The following is a 21,172-nucleotide window of genomic DNA, read 5'->3' on the forward strand; positions in this document are numbered from 1 at the left end:
TTTGATAAACAGGGTTAAGCAACTGGAAGTGCTACCAAGACCAGAAAGCAATCACCTGCCCCTAAAATTATCTCTTATGGTCCCAAAAAATTGTACCTCGCTTCCTATAAAGTTTTCCCGTCCTGAGCTTTTGGTTGGCCTTAAACTCTGTAAATGGTCACAAGACATAGGGACAAGGGCCCACAGCATCCTCCAATTAAGCCCCCTCCCCTTGTTACGTCAGACGGCAATATCAGATCCCCAGAACAACATTAACATATATGAAGATATCATAACTGAACTCAGACCACAGATAATAGCCCTAACGATACTTCCAGCCTCCTTACACCCCAGAACCTGGTTCGACAAAGAATGCAGGTCTTTCAAAGAAACACCTCATCAAGTTAATCAAATTATTCCGTGCCAATAATAATCCTGTTATTTTCCATCAATTACTAACACTCAAAAATAAAAAACAAGCTTTTTACCAGGCAAATTGGTTGGCCCTAGCAAAAGCGGCCCGTGATAAAAACGAGCCGGAATTCTGGAGACTTTTGCAGGGAAATTTTGACCCAACGCCTCACACATTTTTCTCCAATTACCCAAGAGATTTGGGTTGCTTATTTCAGTTCAATCTTTGGCAGTCCACTCCCTTCAAGCCCTGTGGAGATAACAAAAGAGCTGGCTGGCCTTCCGTCTTGACCACCAATTACTTCTGAGGAAGTCAGAGAGCTTATCTCCTCCCTGAAAGCAGGGAAAGCCCCCGGGGAGGATATGATACCTCCAGATTTCTTAATTCAAGATTCATCTTGGTGGGCTCCTTTACTCGCTGTCCTGTTTACTTACATAAACACCACAGGCAGAATTCCACAAGGCTGGCGAACTAGCATTGTGGTTCCTATTTTTAAAAAAGGAGATCCCACCATACCTTCAAACTACTGCCCCATATCCTTACTCGACATTTCATCGAAGCTGTATAGTCGTCTGCTCCTAAACAAGCTTAAAGATTGGGACCAGTTCAGCCATATAATATGTGAAGAACAGGCAGGCTTTAGACCAAATAAAAGTACAATCGATCAGGTTTTCACACTATACCACCTTATGAAGAAAACACGATCTAAAGCAAACCCTTCTTTATATCTAGCCTTCGTTGACTTTAGCGCGGCCTTTGACTCAGTGGACAGGGGGCTCCTATGGAAAAAACTGGCCAATTCAAATATAGATAAAAGATTGTACTGGCTGATTAGGGCTCTCTACCAATCCAACGTAGCCCAGGTACGCCAAAATATCACGGGTTCCTTGTCAACAAAAATTCCAGTCCTAAGGGGGTTAAACAAGGCTGTCTACTGGCTCCTTTTCTTTTCACTTTTTTCATAAATGATCTTGTAGATACACTTACTTCACCTGCCTTTCCCCCCCCCCCATTGGTGACAAAAAGATCAATGTCCTCCTGTATGCTGACGACGTGGTACTCTGCTCCCAAACAAAAATTGGGCTCAGACGTATGATTTGCAAATTGAAAGAGTATTGTGATGCCCAAAATCTTACTATCAACCAGTTTAAATCAAAAGTTATGATCTGTGGGAAATTTATGAAAGTTAAAAATAGATGGCCTTTAAATGGGGTCACTCTTGAACAAGTTCCCACCTTTAAATATCTGGGTGTACACTTATCCAATAGATTATCCTGGACTTTACAAATCAAGGCAGCGGCTCTAGTTGGGTCCCGAGCTCTAGGTTCAGCTAAAAAGTTCTTTTTCACACGGGGGGGCAACTTATTCCCCCGCTGATTAAAATATTTAAAGCAAAAATACTCCCCAAAATCCTATATGGAGTTGAACTTTGGGGAAACATGGCCAGAACTAAACTTGAATCTATTCAGAACATTTTTTGAGACAATTGTTGGGCCTCCCTCAGGGGACCACAGCAGCCCATGTCAGAGCAGAATTGGGTCTGCCTTCAATACAAGCACGCATAGATCTAGCATTACTAAGATTCTGGCTTTGTCTTAATGACATGGACGGTGCCTCTTTGGCCAAGCAGTGTTGGCAAGAACAAATGCAGTCTGTCGGAGCTGCCACAGAGTGGCTGTCCATTTTTTCCAAATACGACCTCTCCCCTGCTAAGCTAGTGGAGCTAAGTAACACCGCTCTTCGTAACTGCATTTTTAACCATGATGCAGCTCAGGATCGAGCATCCATTGAGTTGGCCTCCTTTTCCAGATGGTATCCTACCATCAAACTCAACCACTACATGTCAAATTATTTAGTAGCCATAGATAGACCCCTCATTAGAAGAGCCTTTACGGCTCTCCGCTTTCAAACCATGCCTACGGCCTATCTTGAGGGACGGTTTTGGGGTATTCCAGTAATCCAGCACCAATGTATATATGGCTGCAAGGACATTGAAGGGATCGTTCATTACTTACTTTACTGTCCGCTCTTCGACGACCCTAGACAGAAATTTCTTTCTCCCATTTTAAATCTCTTAAGACCTTGTTCTGACAGAGAAATATTTGCGCTTTTATCTGATGATTCCAACTTTGTGACCATTGCGGCCGCTAATTTTGCAGTTGCAGCTCTCAAACTGAGAGGGTCCTTTGCCGAAAAGACAAATGCCCAGCCAAGCTCTATATGAATTGTTATGTCATGTTTTGTAAATTTTATATATGTATATACCTTGTATTTTATTCTTGTTTGTATTTTGCACATGGCCTATGGCTAATTCTGCAATAAAGTATCTACCTCATATATATATTATATGGCATGGATACCATGACAATTGGAAGTCTTTTATCTGCTGCAGCCTTCATCTGCCGTCACAGCCGTTGTAACGTACACATTGTTATCCTCCGCCTGTTCTGCCATTGAAGACTTTCTTGGATCGTTCTTTGTCTGGTTCCTCTCCCTTGACCTTACCACCATGGGTGACCCTGCTGGAAGTACATGACTCCCGACGGCATTGCTCACAGGGTTCATTGGAACACCACTCACCACTGCAAGGTGACTATCCAGCCTTTTTCTGTCAAGATTGTGTGTTGATCGTTGTACACCGATCTCCCCACATAAAACAAATTCACACACAGGTGTCTTCCAACCAAACCAAACCAAAAGTCCCATGGTGATCGGCGAATAGCAACAGGGGCAGGACTGTGAAATCCGGAAGCCCCTAGTCGTGGACCGGCACATGGGCGGTGGATACAGACTCAGTCGTCCTGGCTCAAGGACCGAGGCAGTTGAGTAGTTCGGCAGCTGTATCCGACTGAGCAGTCCTATTCAGGATCCACTCTGCTTACTCCGTATGGGGAGGGGGCTAGAAAAGGTGCCCTAAACATAGTCTGCCTCTTCTCTCTCCCTGACTGGATCACCGCGTCCAGTGGGGTCACCACTTAGCGGTCGCAAAAGACAAATGAACTTTGGAACGTGGAATATACGGACATTGCTGGACAATACAGATAGTGAATGTCCTGAACGCAGGACTGCCATCATTGTGAGGGAGTTGAGACGTTTTAATATTGACATAGCAGCACTCCAAGAAACTCGAAGAGCAGGAGACGGACAATTGAAGCAAGAAAAAGGAGGTTACACCTTCTTCTGGAAAGGACTGCCTGAACAAGAACAAAGAATACATGGAGTAGGCTTTGTTATTAAAAATGATCTTTTTTTTTTTTTAATAATTTTTATTCAAATTTTTCAAAAGACAAACAAAACAAAGTCAAACAACAAAAACATAACAATACAACAAAAGAAAAAAAAGTAAAATAGTTGACTTCCGATTTGTCGCAGATCAGCTATAAGTATATAATATATATCAAACCTGTCCCTTAATATATACATACAGGATCACTTTTCTTCATAGGCTATCTTAGTTAATCGTCAAATCCCAATATCATCATTTTATTTTGATCTTTCAACAAAAAATCTAAGAGAGGCTTCCGTTCCTTAAGAAATGTATCTGTCGATTTTTCTCTAAGTAAACGTCAATTTATCCATCTCTACTAAGTCCATTAATTTCAATAGCCATTCTTCCGTTGTTGGTGTTGATTCCATTTTCCACTTTTGTGCATATAATAATCTTGCTGCCGTAATCATATATAATATTATTCTTCCATATTTCTTTTCTATTTGTTTATCCATAAAACCCAGTAAAAAAAATTCTGGTTTTGACTGAATATTTATCTTTAGAATTTTTTGCATCATCCTACCTATCTGTGCCCAAAATGATTTTGCCTTTTTACACAGCCACCACATATGATAAAATGATCCTTCTTGTTGTTTACATTTCCAACAAACATTAGAAACATTACTATACATTTTTGACAACTTTTCTGGAGTCATGTACCAACGATACATCATTTTATAGAAATTTTCTTTAAGATTATAGCATAATGTAAATCTCAAGCCTTTTTTCCACATATTTTCCCATTGATCCATTTGTATGTTATAACCAAAATTTTTTGCCCACTTTACCATACACTCTTTTACTTGTTCTTCTTCTCTATCCATTTTCAGTAAGAGTTTATACATTTTCGCCATTGTATTTTCATCATTTGTACACAAACCTATTTCAAAATCAGATTTACTTATTTCAAACCCATACATTTTCTTGTCCATTTTATATCTTTCTAACAATTGTAAATAGGCAAACCATTGAGAACTATATCCTTCCTTTATCAGTTGGTCTCTCTCTTTCATTATATATTCTCCATGTACATTTTCTAATAGTTCTTGATAAGTTAACCATTTCTCTTTTCCAGCCATTAAAAATGATCTTGTGAAGCTCTTGTCAGAAGTTCCTACTGGCATTAATGAACGACTCTCAACTCTCCGATTAAAACTCGCCAAAAACCAGCAGGCAACTATTCTAAGTGCTTATGCACCAACATTAGATGGTGATGAAGACATCAAGGAAAATTTTTATACCCAGCTGGACACCATCTTATCAGAGATACCTAAGGAGGATCCTCCTGGGCGATTTCAATGCAAGAGTTGGGTGTGATTTTGATTTATGGCCAGAAACCATTGGGAAAGAAGGAGTTGGCAATAGCAAGAATTCTACTTCTGACTAAATGTGCAGAGCATAATCTTGTTATCACAAACACACTGTTTTGCCAGAAAGATAAATTTTAAAACATCATGGAAACACCCTCGGTCGAAGCACTGGCATCTCCTGGATTACGTAATTGTCCGTGCTAGAGATCATCATGATGTACTCCCCACCAGGGCCATGACGAGTGCCGATGACTGCTGGACAGATCACAGATTAATTCGATCCACTATGGCCATTAATATTATTCTTCAACGTAGGCTCCAAGGAAGAAAACCAAGGCGTAAAATAAACATCCACGCCGTTCAAGATCCTATTAAGCGAGCTTGCTTTCAAACAACTCTCAAGAAACATCTACCTACAGAACTCCCTGAAAACGTTGAGGAACACTGGATTAAACTGAAGACTTCCATTATTACAGCATGTGAACAAACGATTGGATACCAAACTAAGAAACATCAGGACTGGTTTGATGAGAATGATAGTGAGATTGAACATATCATTGACAAGAAAAGGAAAGCCTTCCAGATATGGCAAGAAGACATTAACTGTGCTGCTAAGAAAAAAATCTATGCCAGTGCAAAGGCTGAGGTCCAAAGAAGAACTAGAGAACTTAAGAACTCCTGGTGGATAAAGAAAGCTCAAGAAATCCAGCATTTTGCAGATGCTCATGATGCACGGCACTTTTTTAATGCCACAAAGGCCATCTATGGACCAACAAATTATGGTACAAATCCCTTACGTTCAGTGGATGGTACCAAACTTCTAAAGGACAAAGAGTCTATCGTACTGCGTTGGAAAGAGCATTACCATGACCTCCTTAATTGCAACTCTATTGTGGCTGATGAGGTCTTCTCGCAAATCCCACAACAACAAATTAGAGATGAGTTTGCAGTATTCCCTAATTCGGATGAAGTCAGTAAAGCCATCAGTCAAATTAAGAACAACAAAGCTAATGGACCTGATGGGATTCCTGCTGAAGTCTTTAAAGAAGGTGGGCCTGAACTTACACAACAACTTCATAAACTCATTGAAAAAATCTGGATGAGGGAGGAGATCCCGGAAGATTTTAGGGATGCCATAATTATCACTCTTCTCAAGAAGGGTGATAGAACAGATTGTGGGAACTACCAAGGTATCCCTCTTCTTGCCACCGCAGGTAAAATCCTTGCAAGGATCCTTGCAAATCGCCTCCTACCTATCTCAGAAGACATCCTCCCTGAATCCCAAAATGGTTTCCACCCTTCCAGGGGGACAGTGGACATGATCTTCACTGCACAACAGCTTCAAGAAAAAGGCCTTTGATAAGGCCTTTGATACTGTAAATCGAACTGCTCTCTGGACCATCCTTCTGAAAATTGGATGCCCTGATAAATTTGTGAATATTTTGCGACTCCTCCATGACGACACGAGGGCAACAATTTTGGATAACAATGGCTCTCACAGTGATCCATTCAAAGTGGGACCAGGCGTCAAACAGGGATGTGTCATTGCTCTGACATTATTTGCTGTTTTCATCACCATGATTCTACACCTTGTTGAGGGGAAACTTCCCACTGGCGTGGAAATCACATATCAAACAGATGGAAAGGTTTTTAATCTCAGTAGGCTGAAAGCAAAAAGTAAGGTAGTTACAACCTCTGTCATAGAACTTCAATATGCTGGTGATAATGTAGTCTCCACACATTCAGAGGAAGATCTTCAAACTATCCTATATGTCTTTGCAGAAGCACATGAAAAGCTTGGCCTCACGTTTAACATCAAAAAACCCAAAGTGCTTCATCAGCAAGTGCGAACCAATCCCTCTGTAGCACTATTAATCCAGCTTAATGGTGCAACACTGGAGAATGTCAATCACCTTTCTTATCTTGGCAGCCATCTCTCTGTAAAAGCTGACATTGATGCTGAAATTCAGCATCGTCTGAGTTCTGCGAGTGCCGCATTCTCCCGAATGAAGCGTAGAGTGTTTGAGGATCGGGATATTCGCAGGGAGACCAAAATGCTTATTTACTAAGCCATTGTACTACCGACCTTACTGTACGCCTGTGAAACATGGACCATCTATAAACGCCACTCCCAACTTCTTGAAAGATTCCACCAACGCTGCCTCTGGAAAATTCTGCAACTTACTTGGGAAGATAGGCGGACTAATGTTAGCATATTGGAAGAAGCAAAGACCACCAGTGTTGAAACAATGATCCTCCAACATCAACTTCGCTGGACCAGCCATGTTGTTCGAATGCCTGATCACCGTCTTCCAAAGCAGCTACTTTACTCCCAACTTAAGGATGGAAAACGGAATTTTGGTGGACAGCAGAAGAGGTTTAAAGATGTTCTCAAAGCTAATCTAAAAAAATGTAACATAAGCACCGAGAACTGGGAAACCTTGGCCCATGAGCATCCCAACTGGAGGTCGGCCATTATCAAAGGTTCTATGGACTTTGAAGAAGCACGAGTACAGGGCAAACGGGACAAACGAGCTAAGCAGAAGGCACGTCAAGCAAATCCTCATCGTGACCATCTTCCATCTGAAAACCTATGTCCTCACTGTGGGAGGCTGTGTGGATCCAGAATTGGCCTCCACAGTCACTTACGGACCCACTGTTAAACACCTTATCTTGGAAGACAATCTTACTCGGCCACGAGTGATTGCCAATGAATTAATGAATGAATTCATGAATGAATGAATATATTCTACAAAATACATTACGTTTTGAAAGTGAAGATGTCATGATGGGGCAGGTCCTATACATAGCAAGTGCACAAAAGTATTTTCTTCACGATTAAATGCACGTTATATTTCTGCATGTTAGAACATTCCTACAATGTAACTTAATATCAGCTTACTTGCAAACCAGATTAAAATGTGTCCTTAATAAAATAGTATTTGCTTTGCACTTGACTCACTGTTATAGCAATATTAGGAAACTGTTTGGTAGTTGAAAGATAGTTGGTTTTAGCAGCTTTGAAAGTGTCATTTCTGAGGTTGCTTTGAAATGTATTTTAAATTGCTTTAAATTCTGTGTTTTAAATGGAGATGTTGTATGGCTGCCCTGGGTTCCTTAAGGAGGAAGGGAAAGATTTAATAATAATAATAATAATAATAATAATAATAATAATAATGAATTATGTGTAAGTGTTCCCAAGGCCTGTACCCAGAGGGACTGAGGGATGCAGTGTTGGCGTTGTAAGTTAGACTCTAAAATTTACCTTTTTAGTAATACTGAGAAGCATTTGGCTTGTATTTTTGTGTGTAATTTTTCTAATTTTTTATTATATTTTTCAAACAAATATTGTCTCCCAAAACAGTTGACGTAATTTTTAAAAAAGGGTGGTGAGAGACAGGCTCTGCCCTTCAGCTTACAGACTGAAAAGATGCATAGGGGAAGGGGAGTGGAGGGGAAAGGTAGAGTCGAGTTCATTTTGACAGTGCCAGAACAAAGCAGTGAGCTGTAAATTGGCATATACATCCTGTAGGGGGTCAGGCTGGTCTTCCTTTGCTGGGGGTCTTATATGGTCTTTGCTGGAATCCTTTGCAGTGGTTGGCCAGAACACTAAAGGAAGGAGCACATTTACTACTTACTGAGCAATTATGTGGAATGTTGCCTGTGTGTATTTCTTTTCTATATTTCTGTATGTAAAATGACCAGAGTTTCATTCTTTTTTGCTTAAAATGAGAGCTGCAAGCCACAGGGAAAAATCTCTTAGGTTCAATTCCATGTAGGTCCCACTCCCTTTGGCTACTTTCTCAGTGCGCGAGTGGGTTTTGCCACTTTCAAGTTAGATTGGTCCCCAGAATAAGCCTTCCTTAAACTTTTTAAGGTAACATTTGTATGTGGAGTTCGTTTAAGTTTGCATCAGTGCAGAAGAGCTATTATTTATTAAATATACACATTGTATATTTTTCTAGAAAAGGAAGCATGACGCTATGAGTTCTGTTAAATGTAGTACTTTTGTGTTGAGGAGAAAGCAAAATTCATTAGACTGAACCAAGTTGGGGTAACATTAGGGAAGTGAAGCTCATAATAAGGCATAGCCTCAAAATCCATAATAGTCAGCCTAGTGTTGTCATCCCTGATTTCCCATACTTCAACTACTTGCAGAACTGCTCGCTGTGTTCTGAATTTAATCATAACAATCAGGAGTTTTTCAGTTTATGTCTAGTCATGACAGATGGTAATATTTAGCTGTTGACATCCATATTGGTTTCTAAAGGAGACATGTATTAACCTTTAACCACATTAAGGTTTTAGTCATGTGAACGAGTTGCAAGAGTTCCCCTGCTGCAGAGCTTGGAAAAGTTACTTTTTTTGAACTACAATTCCCATCAGCCCCAGCCAGCATGGCCACTAGATTGGGCTGATGGGAGTTGTAGTTCAAAAAAGTAACTTTTCCAAGCTCTGCACCTGCTGCTTAAAAGTGTATTTGGGAAAGTGGTCCCCACTTTGCAGTCATCCTCTGTCTGAGAGAAGCATCTAGGTCTATTGGTGATTCACAGATTGACCTCCAGACAGGTCATACTGTCTTTTGTTTATGCCATGCAAGTATAGAACAGCCTAGTAGCCCTCCAGATTTTTTTGGACTCCAACTCCCATCAGGAATCATTAGAGTTGTAAAAAAAAAAAAGTCTGGAGGTTCAGGATAGCTGGTATAGAATGTATATATTGGTCTTACACAGCAGTTACTTATAGTCAGTGATTCTGCACACTGACTCGCCTGTGGTCCTAGGTATAGAGATCTTTCTTCATGTGAACAGCAACAGAGGCTTTGGAACATCCCTGTTCATTTGCTCTGGGTGCAGGCACACACTTCTGAAGTTGCCACCACCCCTCCCTATCCTATTTCCCATTATCTTTGTCAGAATTCTTTCTTGTCGACAAATGTAAATGATAATACCCCCTCTTATATACCCAGTAGGCCACTGTGTTCTGTAAGAAAGAACTTCCTGCAGATACCATCTCACCTGGAGGTCTATTCTGTACAAGATAGGAAGCAGCAGTGGCGTCACTAGGGTTGGTGTCACCCAGTGCAGTAACTCATGGTGTCACCCCCATGGACCTCCTCCCATACCAGACCATACAGAATCCTTAGTAATGTTTTTTGTACTAATGTTACTCGTAAATCGTAATTCCCGTATATCACTGAATGTAATGGCAATAGTAGTGACATAAACAACTAGCAAAATTAAAATTACACCTTTAAATTACAATATCATACGCACAGCCCAAATTCTTGCTCTTATCACTAATGGGAGTTAATTATCTTGCATATGCCCATAGTAAATTTTCAGATACTTTCAGACCCTCAGCAATTTTCAAGTGGTCTATGTAGAAGAAAAGTATGGGAACCCCTGGAATAAGACATCTGCTTATGTCCCTGTGCTGCTGTCTCCCCTCATTCAGGTGCCTGGGATGCATGCGTGTGGACATACCTCCTTACAGTTATGGAAAGTGATTCTTAATAATAAGTCTCCAGAAACAAAGTTACATAGGTATTTATCAGTTGTTTAGTAGAAAATTCAGAAGTGCAGAGTCCCTTCATGATAGTTGCAGCCACATACACCCTTTTTTACTCCTGGATTAAGAATGAGATCTTTGTTAATGCATTCTCTCACAACAACAAACATCTCTAGGAGCCAATCAGCATGTAAGTGGAGAGCGTTAGCAACTGAGAAGAGTCTTCTCAGTGGCTGACTCACCTCCTTTCACTCTGATTGGCTCCAATCAGCAGGAAAGGCAAGGAAGCATATTAGAAGACTCTTCTCAGTGACTAACACACTCCCTTTTCATGCTGACTGTAGGATGCTTGGAGACATAGGGACCCTACTCCCAAAAAAGCAGAGGGACTAAGACCTCCTGGGCGACTACACTCCTGGTGCTTATGGACATGACCGTAATATATTTTGTGACGTGCAAGTTCGATATTATTTATTAAGTGTGTTTAGGATTACACTGATGGCATTCCCAAATATGTACTTTCACACAGACTTTGGTTTTCCATAACACAATGTTTGTCCAAGCCTCCACACTTGGGGGGGGGCACTACTTGCACACCCCTTCCATAAGCACATCAAAGTTTGAAGACAGTTCGGAAGCTTAAGCTGGTTCAACGTGCAGCAGTGAGAATGTTGACGGGAGCAGGCCTTCGAGCCCATACAACGCCTTTGTTACAACAACTCCACTGGCTGCTGCTTCGCTTCCGGTCTCAATTCAAAGTGCTGGTATTAACCTTTAAAGCCCTACACGGCTTGGGCCCTGTCTATTTATCTGACCGGTTATCTCATTATGAACCTTCCCGTTCGTTGAGGTCCTCGGAAGAAATACTTCTTACGATCCCTCCAGTTTCACAAGTTCACTTGTCAGGAACTAGAAATAGGGCGTTCTCGGTTATAGCTCCTAGTCTCTGGAATGCTTTACCGAGTGAGACTCGGTTGGCTCCTTCACTTGCGGCATTTCGCCGCCAGGTGAAGACATTCCTTTTTCGGGTTGCGTTTAACTATAAGTAGAATAGGAATTTTAATAAATTATGGTAGGGAGTATATAATTATTGTGTCTTTTTAACTGTAATTGATTTATGTACATTTGGCATTTTACTGTTTTATTCTTTTTTATGTATTGGTTTTAGGTTGTTCACCGCTCTGAGTTTCTGGGTAAAAAATAGAGCGGGCTAGAAATATTTTAAATAAATAAATAAAGTTGGATACACACCTGAACCAAGACCCAGACAAAAGGGCACTCAAAACAAAAAGGTAATTACAGTGGCTGAGTAGATCTTGTACAGTGGTTATACTGATTGGGCAGCCACTGTCCTTCATATTTTACAAAATACTTTTTCCCATACAGAGATTAAATTTCTGTGTATGAAAAAGTAATATATGAAGTGGTCTCAACAGTGAGAAAAGTAAACAAATGCATGGTGATCCAAAAGTTTTTCATTCTCACGTTATGAAGCTAGCTGCCAGATGATGTATCACCTTCCCTACGCGTGCAGCGTAGACTGAAAAAACAGCACCCAAGCCACCATTCAATACGTGCACGTGTTCTTTCTAACATGAATCTACAGGTCTCAAAAAGTAATGTGTGATAAAGTCCTGAAACACCTTATAACATGCCTCAAACATGGTCTCTTGTTCTACCAGCATGCCTTCACACCATCACTTTGCCAAAACATAAGGATAGGTAAATTGCTTTTAGGGAGGTTCACAATTATGATTTCCTATTTATTTAATCTAAAAATATTTAAAATACATAAAAACAGCCAGGGGAAGATATTGGAGAAATATAAAATAAATACAAATTAAAAAGGGGGGGAGGTGAAGAGACCTTAAATGTGCTACTCACCATCTCTCAGCCTATCCTCCCCTCAGGATGAAAACAATGGAGAACCATGACCACCCCAAGGAAGAAGGGCACACTTAAAATGTAGAGGAAAAAATCATCTACAACCATAGTGTAAAATCAAATACTTATTGGGACACAGTATGAAGAAATATTTATATAAACATGACTCTCAAATATGTTTATGAATTACACAATCTGTAAATATATTTATAGTGCAATCCGATGTTTGTTTACCCAGAAGCAAGTCCCAGTGTATTCAATGGGGCTTACTCAAACTGGGAAGTGTGCAGAGAACTACAGCCTCAAGTGATAAGGAACTTGTTCTTTCAACTTGTTCTTTTAAGTTGAGACCTTATCCCAGTCTGAGTCTGTGTTGGAATTGCTTTTTAATATGTTTTTAAGCCTTTTCTTTTTTTTTAAAAAATGTTTTTTTAAAGCTTTTAAAAAATATTTTCAAAGATGTTTTAATATATTTTAAAGTCTGTTTTTATGATGTTTTAAAGTGCTTTTAGTGCTTTTAGTGCTTTTGTTTGCCGCCCTGGGTTCCTACTGGGAGGAAGTGCGGGATATAAATCAAATAATAAATAAATAAACTTCATTCACCCAACCCAAAATTCAGAATCATGCCTCTTTAGGCTGTTTTCCAACTGTTTATTCTTGCTTTATGGTTATTGGATTTTAAATGGCTTTATTTCTTGTTGTGAGCTGCCTTGGTTTCCAACCCTACCTCACAGGGTTGTTGGAAAGACTACACACACACACTCTGCAGATGTATAAATATGTACAGCCCATATAATAGTTTATTGTCAAACCAGTAGGTCATTGCAGAAAGATCAGTATTAGTTTTTAAAAAATCAGTATTCGTTTCCTACAGAATAAAAATTGTAATACCTAAGTAAGCCCTGCCTACTTGCTTTAAAATAGGACTAGAGAGGGGGGACAGAAAGAGGGGGGGGACAGAAAGAGAACACAAGCACAATTTTTTACATTCACTCCAAAGTCCCATTGATTTTCAGCACATTCATAACCATGTCTACTCAAAAGTAAATCCTATTGAATTCAATGGGATTTACTCTGGAGATATGGGATTAGCAATGCTTTTACCCCCACAAAAGCAAGTATTGGGAAGGTTTTCAAAACACTGCCCAGGATCTGACTCCTACATACAAGAGGGGGAAAAACTGAAATGTATATACTTACCCAATTTATGAGATTTTCAGATAAACGGGGGGGGGGCACCATTTTCTGGCCTTGCAATGAGGTTTACTAGACACTGCCACAGGTCAAACAAACACTTCACTGATTGGCTGCAATCCTGAATGGGTGGGGTTAAAGCTACGAAGTGCTATACAGTAGTTTAAAAAAAGATTTAACGGGGGCGGCTGATGTTTTTATGTATATCTTGAGAACTGGACCACCTAGAAACTTAATTTTTTTAAAATTAAAGCTGAGAATCACCCCCCTCTGATGGTGTCACCTGGTGTGGTCTGCACCCCCCTCACCCTCCTAGTGACGCCACTAGGTTTTAAGTGCATATTTTTATCCCAGTCTTTATCTGCATTGGACTAGAAACAGAATTTATATATGTTTTATTGTTTATTGCTTGGGGGTGTTTTATGGAAAGCAATTTATAAATGGAATGAAAGAAATGTAATTAATTAATGTAAACCAATTTGCCAACAGAAGAAAGCTTTGTGCATGAACTGAGTGGAAAGTTAGAGATAGCTATTTGAAACCCCATCTAGTCAGTGTTAATTAGTGCAATATGGCCTAGATGCTCCTTTGTTATAAAATCTTTCTTCTCTTTGCTTGCCTTATGTACCTCAGGTGTTTACTCATGTTGTAAAGGCAAGGGACAGACAAACAGGGGTGAGAAGCTAAGGGGAAGAATTCTGACGCTATACACAAATGCCAGCTTCCTGCAGATTTGGAGGCAGCATTTCAGAGCTGTCATTGCCTGTGTTGCACACATCCATTTTTGGTGTCTTGCCATGGTCTCTGATCAAACTGGCTCTTCAGGTTTTTGTAGCGTTTCAGATTTGTGCTCTGGAAAATCCAAAGCTAGCCCCCAGGAGCAAATGAGTATTGTAGCAATAGATCTCTGTGTTTCGTTGTGTTTGTGATGGGCACCTCCATCAGTACTGTGCATGATGGAATGGTTTTGGTGCTGTTGTTTTTGTTTCAATTTATTCATATATGGAAGTGTTTTATATATAGTGCACATACATTTTCATGTAACTTTTGTTGTTGTTGTTTTTTTAAAAAATACAGCACTACCTCTGCTTCTCAGCAGTAGCCCATCATTGAGGAATGCTTTTTTAAAATGTTCCTTTAGGAATAAAATTGACTATAATAGAGGCTGCTTGCAATCATGTCTAGTTCGTATTGTCACTCCAGTGACTTGTATAGGAGTTGGCTGCAGCTGGGAATTGAGGGGGGGAAACAGTCTTCTTGTTTCTCCCTCCCTGCAAATGCAGGCTTTCCCAGCCTTTGCTATTGCGTACTGTTGTCAAACTAATCAATTCTGAGAGTTTGCTTTTGAGGGTTGTAATTTTCAGTCAGTGGCTGCATGAGTGTATGTGGTCACCAGGAGTGTAGTTGTCCAGGGTCTCAGGGAATCTTAGACCCTTTAGTTTTTTGGAAGCAGGGTCCCAGCAGGTTCCCTATGTCTCCAGCATCCTGTGAGCCAATCAGCATGAAAGGAGAATGTGTTAGCCACTGAGAAGAGTCTTCTAACTTACTTGTCCTTTCCTGCTGATTGTGTCCAGTTCTCAGTAGCTAACACACTCCCCTTTCATGCTTCTTGGCTCCTAGGGATGTCTGTTGTTGTGGGAGAAGGCATTAACAAGGCTTTCTCAACCCAGCAGCAAAAAAGGGGGTGGCTGTAACACAAAGAGACCCTGCACTTCTGAACTTGCTACTACACTACTGGTGGTCACATACATTTAAAGCAGTTATCATACCACTTTAAACAGTCATGGCTTTCCCCAAAGAGTACTGGGAACTGTAGTTTGTTAAGGTGCCAAGAGACCCCTCTCACAGAGCTACATTTCCAAGCACCGTTTAAAGTGGTACAAGAGTCTTCTACGTATGGTGTGGATATGACCTTTAAAAAACCCCGGTGTGTTAATACTTTGGATTCTGCACTAGACAAGGGGTTGGACTAGATGACCTTCAAGCTCACTTCTAATTCTATGAAACGCACCAACATGATTTCACCCAGAACTGAGGGATGCGTCACTGCAGATTTTTGGATAGATTTCAAGCTGTTAGAGCAGAACAGGGGGTGGAAGGGTCTGCCTAACCCTTCCGTTCATTTGGCTTTCCAGCTCTTGTTTTTTGTTATCTTTGAGGTTTCGATGAAGCTGAGGCCCCACGTGCATGAATTCCTGGAAGCACTTGCCAAAATCTATGAGGTCAGTGCTTGCAACCTAACAGACCCTGTAGAGCGGGTGACAGGGCAACCTTTGACCCTCCAGATGTTGGTGAACGACATACCTAGCCATCGGCCATGCTTGCTGGGGCTGATGGGAGTTGTCGTTCAGCAACATCTGGAGGGCCACAGGTTCCCCACCCCTGCTGGAGGTAGTTGGCCGCAAATCTAAATTCTGCTGAATTCAACGCCCTGGCCCTATGAGCAGATTGTCGCTTACTGTGTGTCAGTGGCGCATGGAGAAGGCATCTGGTGGGCCACTGTGAGAACAGGATGCTGGACTAGACTGGCCATTGACTTGATCCAGCTGCCAGGTTCTTTTTATGATGTTATGTAGCAGAATCCTGCCGGTGTAAAGCTTTTTTCTTTTTTCAAGAACAGTTTGTAGGATACAACAATACTTAAACTATAAGTTGAAGGCATCGAACAGTTGCACACTTTCCTGATGCTCGTCATTCCAAAACATAGGCCGTTTCTCCCTCACTCCCATGAATCTCTTTTGCTGATTAACTGCCATTGCCTTAAAAAACAAAAGTGAATGTTCCCATTGTCACTATATTTTCTCAATCTGTTCAAATCAGAGGTGGTGCTTTACTCTCCCCCCCCCCCAGTGTTTCGTTACAATTGTTTTGGCAATGGTTCATAAATTAATCGCTACCAACAGATCACTTTCTGTAAATGCTCTTTAAATATCCAAGAACTGTCTTGGGCTCCTGAGGGATAGCGTAGCCTCGCATAGAATCATAGAGTTGGAAGGGGCCTTGTAGGCCATCGAGTCCAACCCACTGCTCACAGCAGGAAATCCACAGCTAGAGCATCTCCCGCAGATAGCTGTCCAGCCTCTGCTTGAAGACATCCAGCGAAGGGGATCCCACCACCTCCCTAGGCAGTCGGTTCCATTGCCGAACCGCCCTTACTGTCAAGAAGTTCTTTCTAATGTCCAATCTGAATCTACGCTCCTGCAACTTAAAACCATTAGACCTAGTCCTACCCTCTGGGGCAGCAGAGAACAAATCTGTACCCTCCTCTATGTGATAGCCCTTCAGGTACTTAAAGAGTGCAATCATGTCATCCCTCAGCCTTCTCTTCACCAGACTGAACATGCCAAGTTCCTTCAACCTTTCCTCATAAGACTTGTTCTCCATACCGGCTATCATCCTCGTCGCCCTCTTCTGGACCCGCTCTAACTTGTCTATATCTTTCTGAAAATGAGGCGCCCAGAACTGAACGCAGTATTCCAGATGAGGCCTGACCAATGCAGAATATAGTGGGACTATTACTTCCCTCGACCTGGAAACTATAGCTCTGTTTATGCAGCCCAAAACCGCGTTTGCCTTTTTTGCCGCAGCATCACACTGCTGGGTCATGTTCAACTTGCAATCCACTACAATTCCAAGGTCCTTCTCACACGCACTACTGCTAAGCCGGGTATTTCCCATCCTGTACCCGTGTATTTTGTTTTTGTGGCCTAAATGCAGAATTTTGCATTTGTCTTTATTGAATGTCATTTTATTAATTTCAGCCCAATTTCCTAGTCTATCCAGGTCCCTTTGGATTTTATTCCTGTCTTCCATTGTGTTAGCTATCCCTCCCAGTTTCGTATCATCCGCAAACTTCATAAGGCTTCCCTCCACCCCATCATCTAAGTCATTGATAAAAATGTTGAAGAGTATCGGCCCCAGGACAGAACCCTGTGGCACTCCACTCGAGACCTCCTTCCAGTCCGAAGCAGAGCCACCGACGACCACTCTTTGAGTACGGTTTTCCAACCAGTTGTGAATCCACCTGACAGTATTTCCATGTAGTCCGCATTTGACTAGTTTGCTAATCAAAAGGTCGTGGGGGACTTTGTCAAACGCTTTGCTGAAATCTAGATAGATGACATCTACAGCATTTCCACCATCTACTAAGCTAGTGACCCGATCAAAAAAAGAGATGAGATTAGTTTGACAGGATTTTTTCTTGACAAACCCATGCTGGCTCCTTCTAATCACAGCATTGTCATCTAGATAGTTGCCAATGGACTCTTTTATTATCCGTTCTAATATCTTTCCCGGTATTGAAGTCAGACTGACTGGCCTGTAATTCCCCGGATCTTCTTTTTTACCCTTTTTAAAGAGTGGGATGACGTTTGCCCGTCTCCAGTCCTCCGGCACTTCTTCTGTTCTCCAGGATTTCTCAAAGATGATGGCAAGAGGTTCCGAGAGTACATCCGCTAGTTCCTTCAATACTCTGGGATGCAGTTCATCAGGCCCTGGAGATTTGAACTCATTTAGGTTAACTAGGTATTTCCTGACTATCTCCTTATCAATCTCAAACTGCAGTCCCGACCCCTTACTGAGATTGCTACCGATGCAAGGTTGCACACTGTTCCCTTTTTGGGAGAAAACGGAGGCAAAATAGGTGTTGAGCAGTTCTGCCTTTTCCTCGTTATCTGTCAACATTTTGCCATCCTCATTGAGCAGCAGTCTCACTGTTTCCTTTGTCTTTCTCTTGCTTTGAACATATCTGAAAAACCCTTTTTTGTTGTTCTTCGCTTCCCTCGCCAGCCTCAGCTCATTCTGGGTTTTAGCTTTCCTTACGCTATTCCTGCAAGCCCGAGCCGCTCGTCGGTACTCTTCCTAGGTGATGCGTCCTTCCTTCCATTCTTTATACATGCTCTTTTTTATTTTTACCTCCTCCACCAGTCTTCCGTGTAGCCACATTGGTTTTTCCGATGTCTTCCGTTTTTCTTTCTCTTTGGAATTGTTTGCGATTGCGCTTTATGTAATACGTTCTTCATGAACTCCCATGCTTTTTGGGCTCCTTTTTTCTTTAGTCTATCTAGCCACGGGATCCTACCCATCATTTCCCTGAGCTTGCTAAAATGGGCTTTCTGCAAGAGCATTACAAACTGTGTTCCCCAAGCTCTGCGTGAGGACACTCCTCAAATATATGATTTTTTTTTTCTGAAGACATGGAGAGCACCTGCTTTGCATGCAGACGGTCCCAAGTTCAGTCCCTGTGATCTCTAGTTAAAGAAGGATCAAGTAGCAAATGATGGGAAAGGCCTGCTGTCTGAGACCCTGGAGTGGTAGGGAAAGGGTTATCCGCCAACTCCTCCTCCCCATGTTGCTTCTCCACTCGAAACAAACCACTCTGAAGCTGTTTCTTGAAGAAATAAAGAAATGAGGGCATTGACAGTCTCTTCCACCCGTTTATGTGTAGCATGCCATTTAGGCACTCTGGCAGAGATGGGGAACCTTTGGCCCTCCGACGTTGCTGTACTACAACTCCCATCAGCCCCAGCAAGCGTGGCCAATGGCCAGGGATGATAGGGGCTGTAGTTAAGCAACATCCAGAGGGCCAAATGTTCCCCATCCCTGCCGTTGGGTATTCCAAGACCTGACAGGAAACCAAGACCCGTGTCTTTTTGTTCCAGGTCTTTGTGTTCACCACTGCCAAGCAAGAGTATGCTGATAAAATTCTGGAGGGCCTTGGACCACAGAGGAACCTGATCAGGTGATGGTGGCCTTGTGGCTGTGGTGGCTTTGCTGCCCTCCCCCAAGCAGCCCATTCAAGGCAAACAGGTCATATAAAACCAGTTCTGTTCCAATTACATTGGCTGCCTGTACGCTTCCCAGCCCAATTCAAAGTGCTGGTTTTGACCTATGCAGCTGTTTACAGCCCAAGGTCTCAATATCTTCTGAGATGCCTCTCCCAATAGGAACCTACCTGGACCCTGAGATCTTCTGTTGAGGCCCTTCTCCAGGTCCCCCCTCTGAGGGACGCTCGGAGCGTGGTGACAAGGGAGAGGGCCTTTTCAGTTGTGGCTCCCCATCAGGGGAACACACTCCCCACCCAGAGAGGTCTGCCTGTTGCCTTCATTTGACATCCTTTCGGCACCAGGTAAAGACTTAGATTTCCCCCCCAGGCATTTGATAGGCTAAGATGATGGTTGTTTTTATTTGTGTGCTGCCAAAGCTTTCTGCGGCTGTATGTGGGTGGTGGTGGTTCTTTATTGTTTGGCTTTATGGTATGATATATTTACTTTTGTGTTTAGTAGCGCTGTAGGTCGCTTGGAGACCTTTGGGTAATAAGCAACTAATAAACACAAACATAATAATAATCCACCTGCCCCTGTCACTGCTGTTTGGCTCTCTCCTGCCCCCGCTCCCTGCTCAATAAACAGGCTGTCTGGAGAAGCCCTGGCTCTTGTGCTGAATGTTGCAATCTTGCAGAAGAAAGATACATTGCCTAAATCTCTTAATTTCCATCACTTTGCAGGCACCAGTTGTATCAAGAGGACTGCCTCTGTTGCAATGGCTCCTACAGAAGGGATCTCTCCGTGTTAGAGAGAGACCTGGACCGAACTGTGGCTGTTGCAAATGACCGGCAAGCATTCCCTTACCAGGTATGGATTTAGCCAGGGGAGGCTGGCCCATTAGGGCAAATGGGGGCTGTATTTATTCTCAGCCAGAGCGCACTGAGTTGCCTTCTTAGTTGACCAGGGAGTTGCCCTGCCTGCCAGCTTCCTCCACCCCAGTCTGAGTGTTGCTTCTTATAGAACTCACCAGGCAGGAGGAGGGGGGGGACAAAACTAGAATGTGTTGGATCTGCCTGTCAATTGCTCTGGCTCCAGCTACTGTTGGGCTCCCTGCCTTCTGCCCTACCAGTCCCAATGGATACAAGTTACCACTCTATTTAGCTATTGAAAGCTTCTTCTTTTAAAAAACCAACTTTAGAGCGACTTACAAAAGTAAGACCCGGGGTCACTAATGCAGTGCCCATGGGCACAAAGGTGCCCTTGAGGTCTTCTCTTGGTGTCCACAAAAACTCTGAGCCCCCTGCCTCCACCCACTATCCCCTTGATCACGAGGTGGTGAGAGAGGTTACCTTTTTCACTCTTTAAAACAACATAGGGCTGAAAGAGGAAGTTGGAAGAGTGACACTCTTTCCCATTTCCTCTTTCAGCTCTATGCACTTTTCAAGGCTAGGATTAATTCTACCGAAAGTGGCTAGAGGGCGTGGCGACCACAGCACTTGCTCAAAAATCCAAATGTGTCCACGGTCCTAAAATGGTTGGCAACCCCTGGAAAGACACTCTCTGCCCCTCAGGCTTACAATCTAAAAGACAGGAGACTCAAGAAAAAGGGACAGGGAAGGAGGAACAACGCAACTCTCTTTCTATTTGGTTTTTATTTTATTTTTGATATTTAAACAGCGAATATTGAACAACCAACACAGGCACCGGTTCTAAAAGTTCTTGAAACAACCAGCTGGGATTGATGCAGATCAGGTGGCTTGATGGAATGGCTGCTGCTAGGTGATAGTGAAGGAGGGGGAGAGTGAGAGGCCGATGGAAGAGCCCTGCTTCCTCTGTTGCAGCCTGAAGG

General features: G+C 42.2%; 1 protein-coding gene across 1 annotated transcript in view; it reads left to right on the plus strand.

Moving 5' to 3' along the window:
* LOC133372080 (CTD small phosphatase-like protein 2-B) overlaps positions 1 to 21,172 on the plus strand; it is a 69,930-nt gene that overhangs the window by 18,246 nt on the left and 30,512 nt on the right. Inside the window, exons 3-5 of the mRNA XM_061600313.1 lie at positions 15,718 to 15,780; positions 19,219 to 19,298; positions 20,064 to 20,190. Of these exons, the coding sequence (XP_061456297.1) occupies positions 15,718 to 15,780; positions 19,219 to 19,298; positions 20,064 to 20,190 (270 nt within the window). The remainder of the gene's footprint in view (positions 1 to 15,717; positions 15,781 to 19,218; positions 19,299 to 20,063; positions 20,191 to 21,172) is intronic.

Source organism: Rhineura floridana, chromosome 17 (genome assembly GCF_030035675.1).
Source record: "Rhineura floridana isolate rRhiFlo1 chromosome 17, rRhiFlo1.hap2, whole genome shotgun sequence".
Lineage (NCBI taxonomy): Eukaryota > Metazoa > Chordata > Lepidosauria > Squamata > Rhineuridae > Rhineura > Rhineura floridana.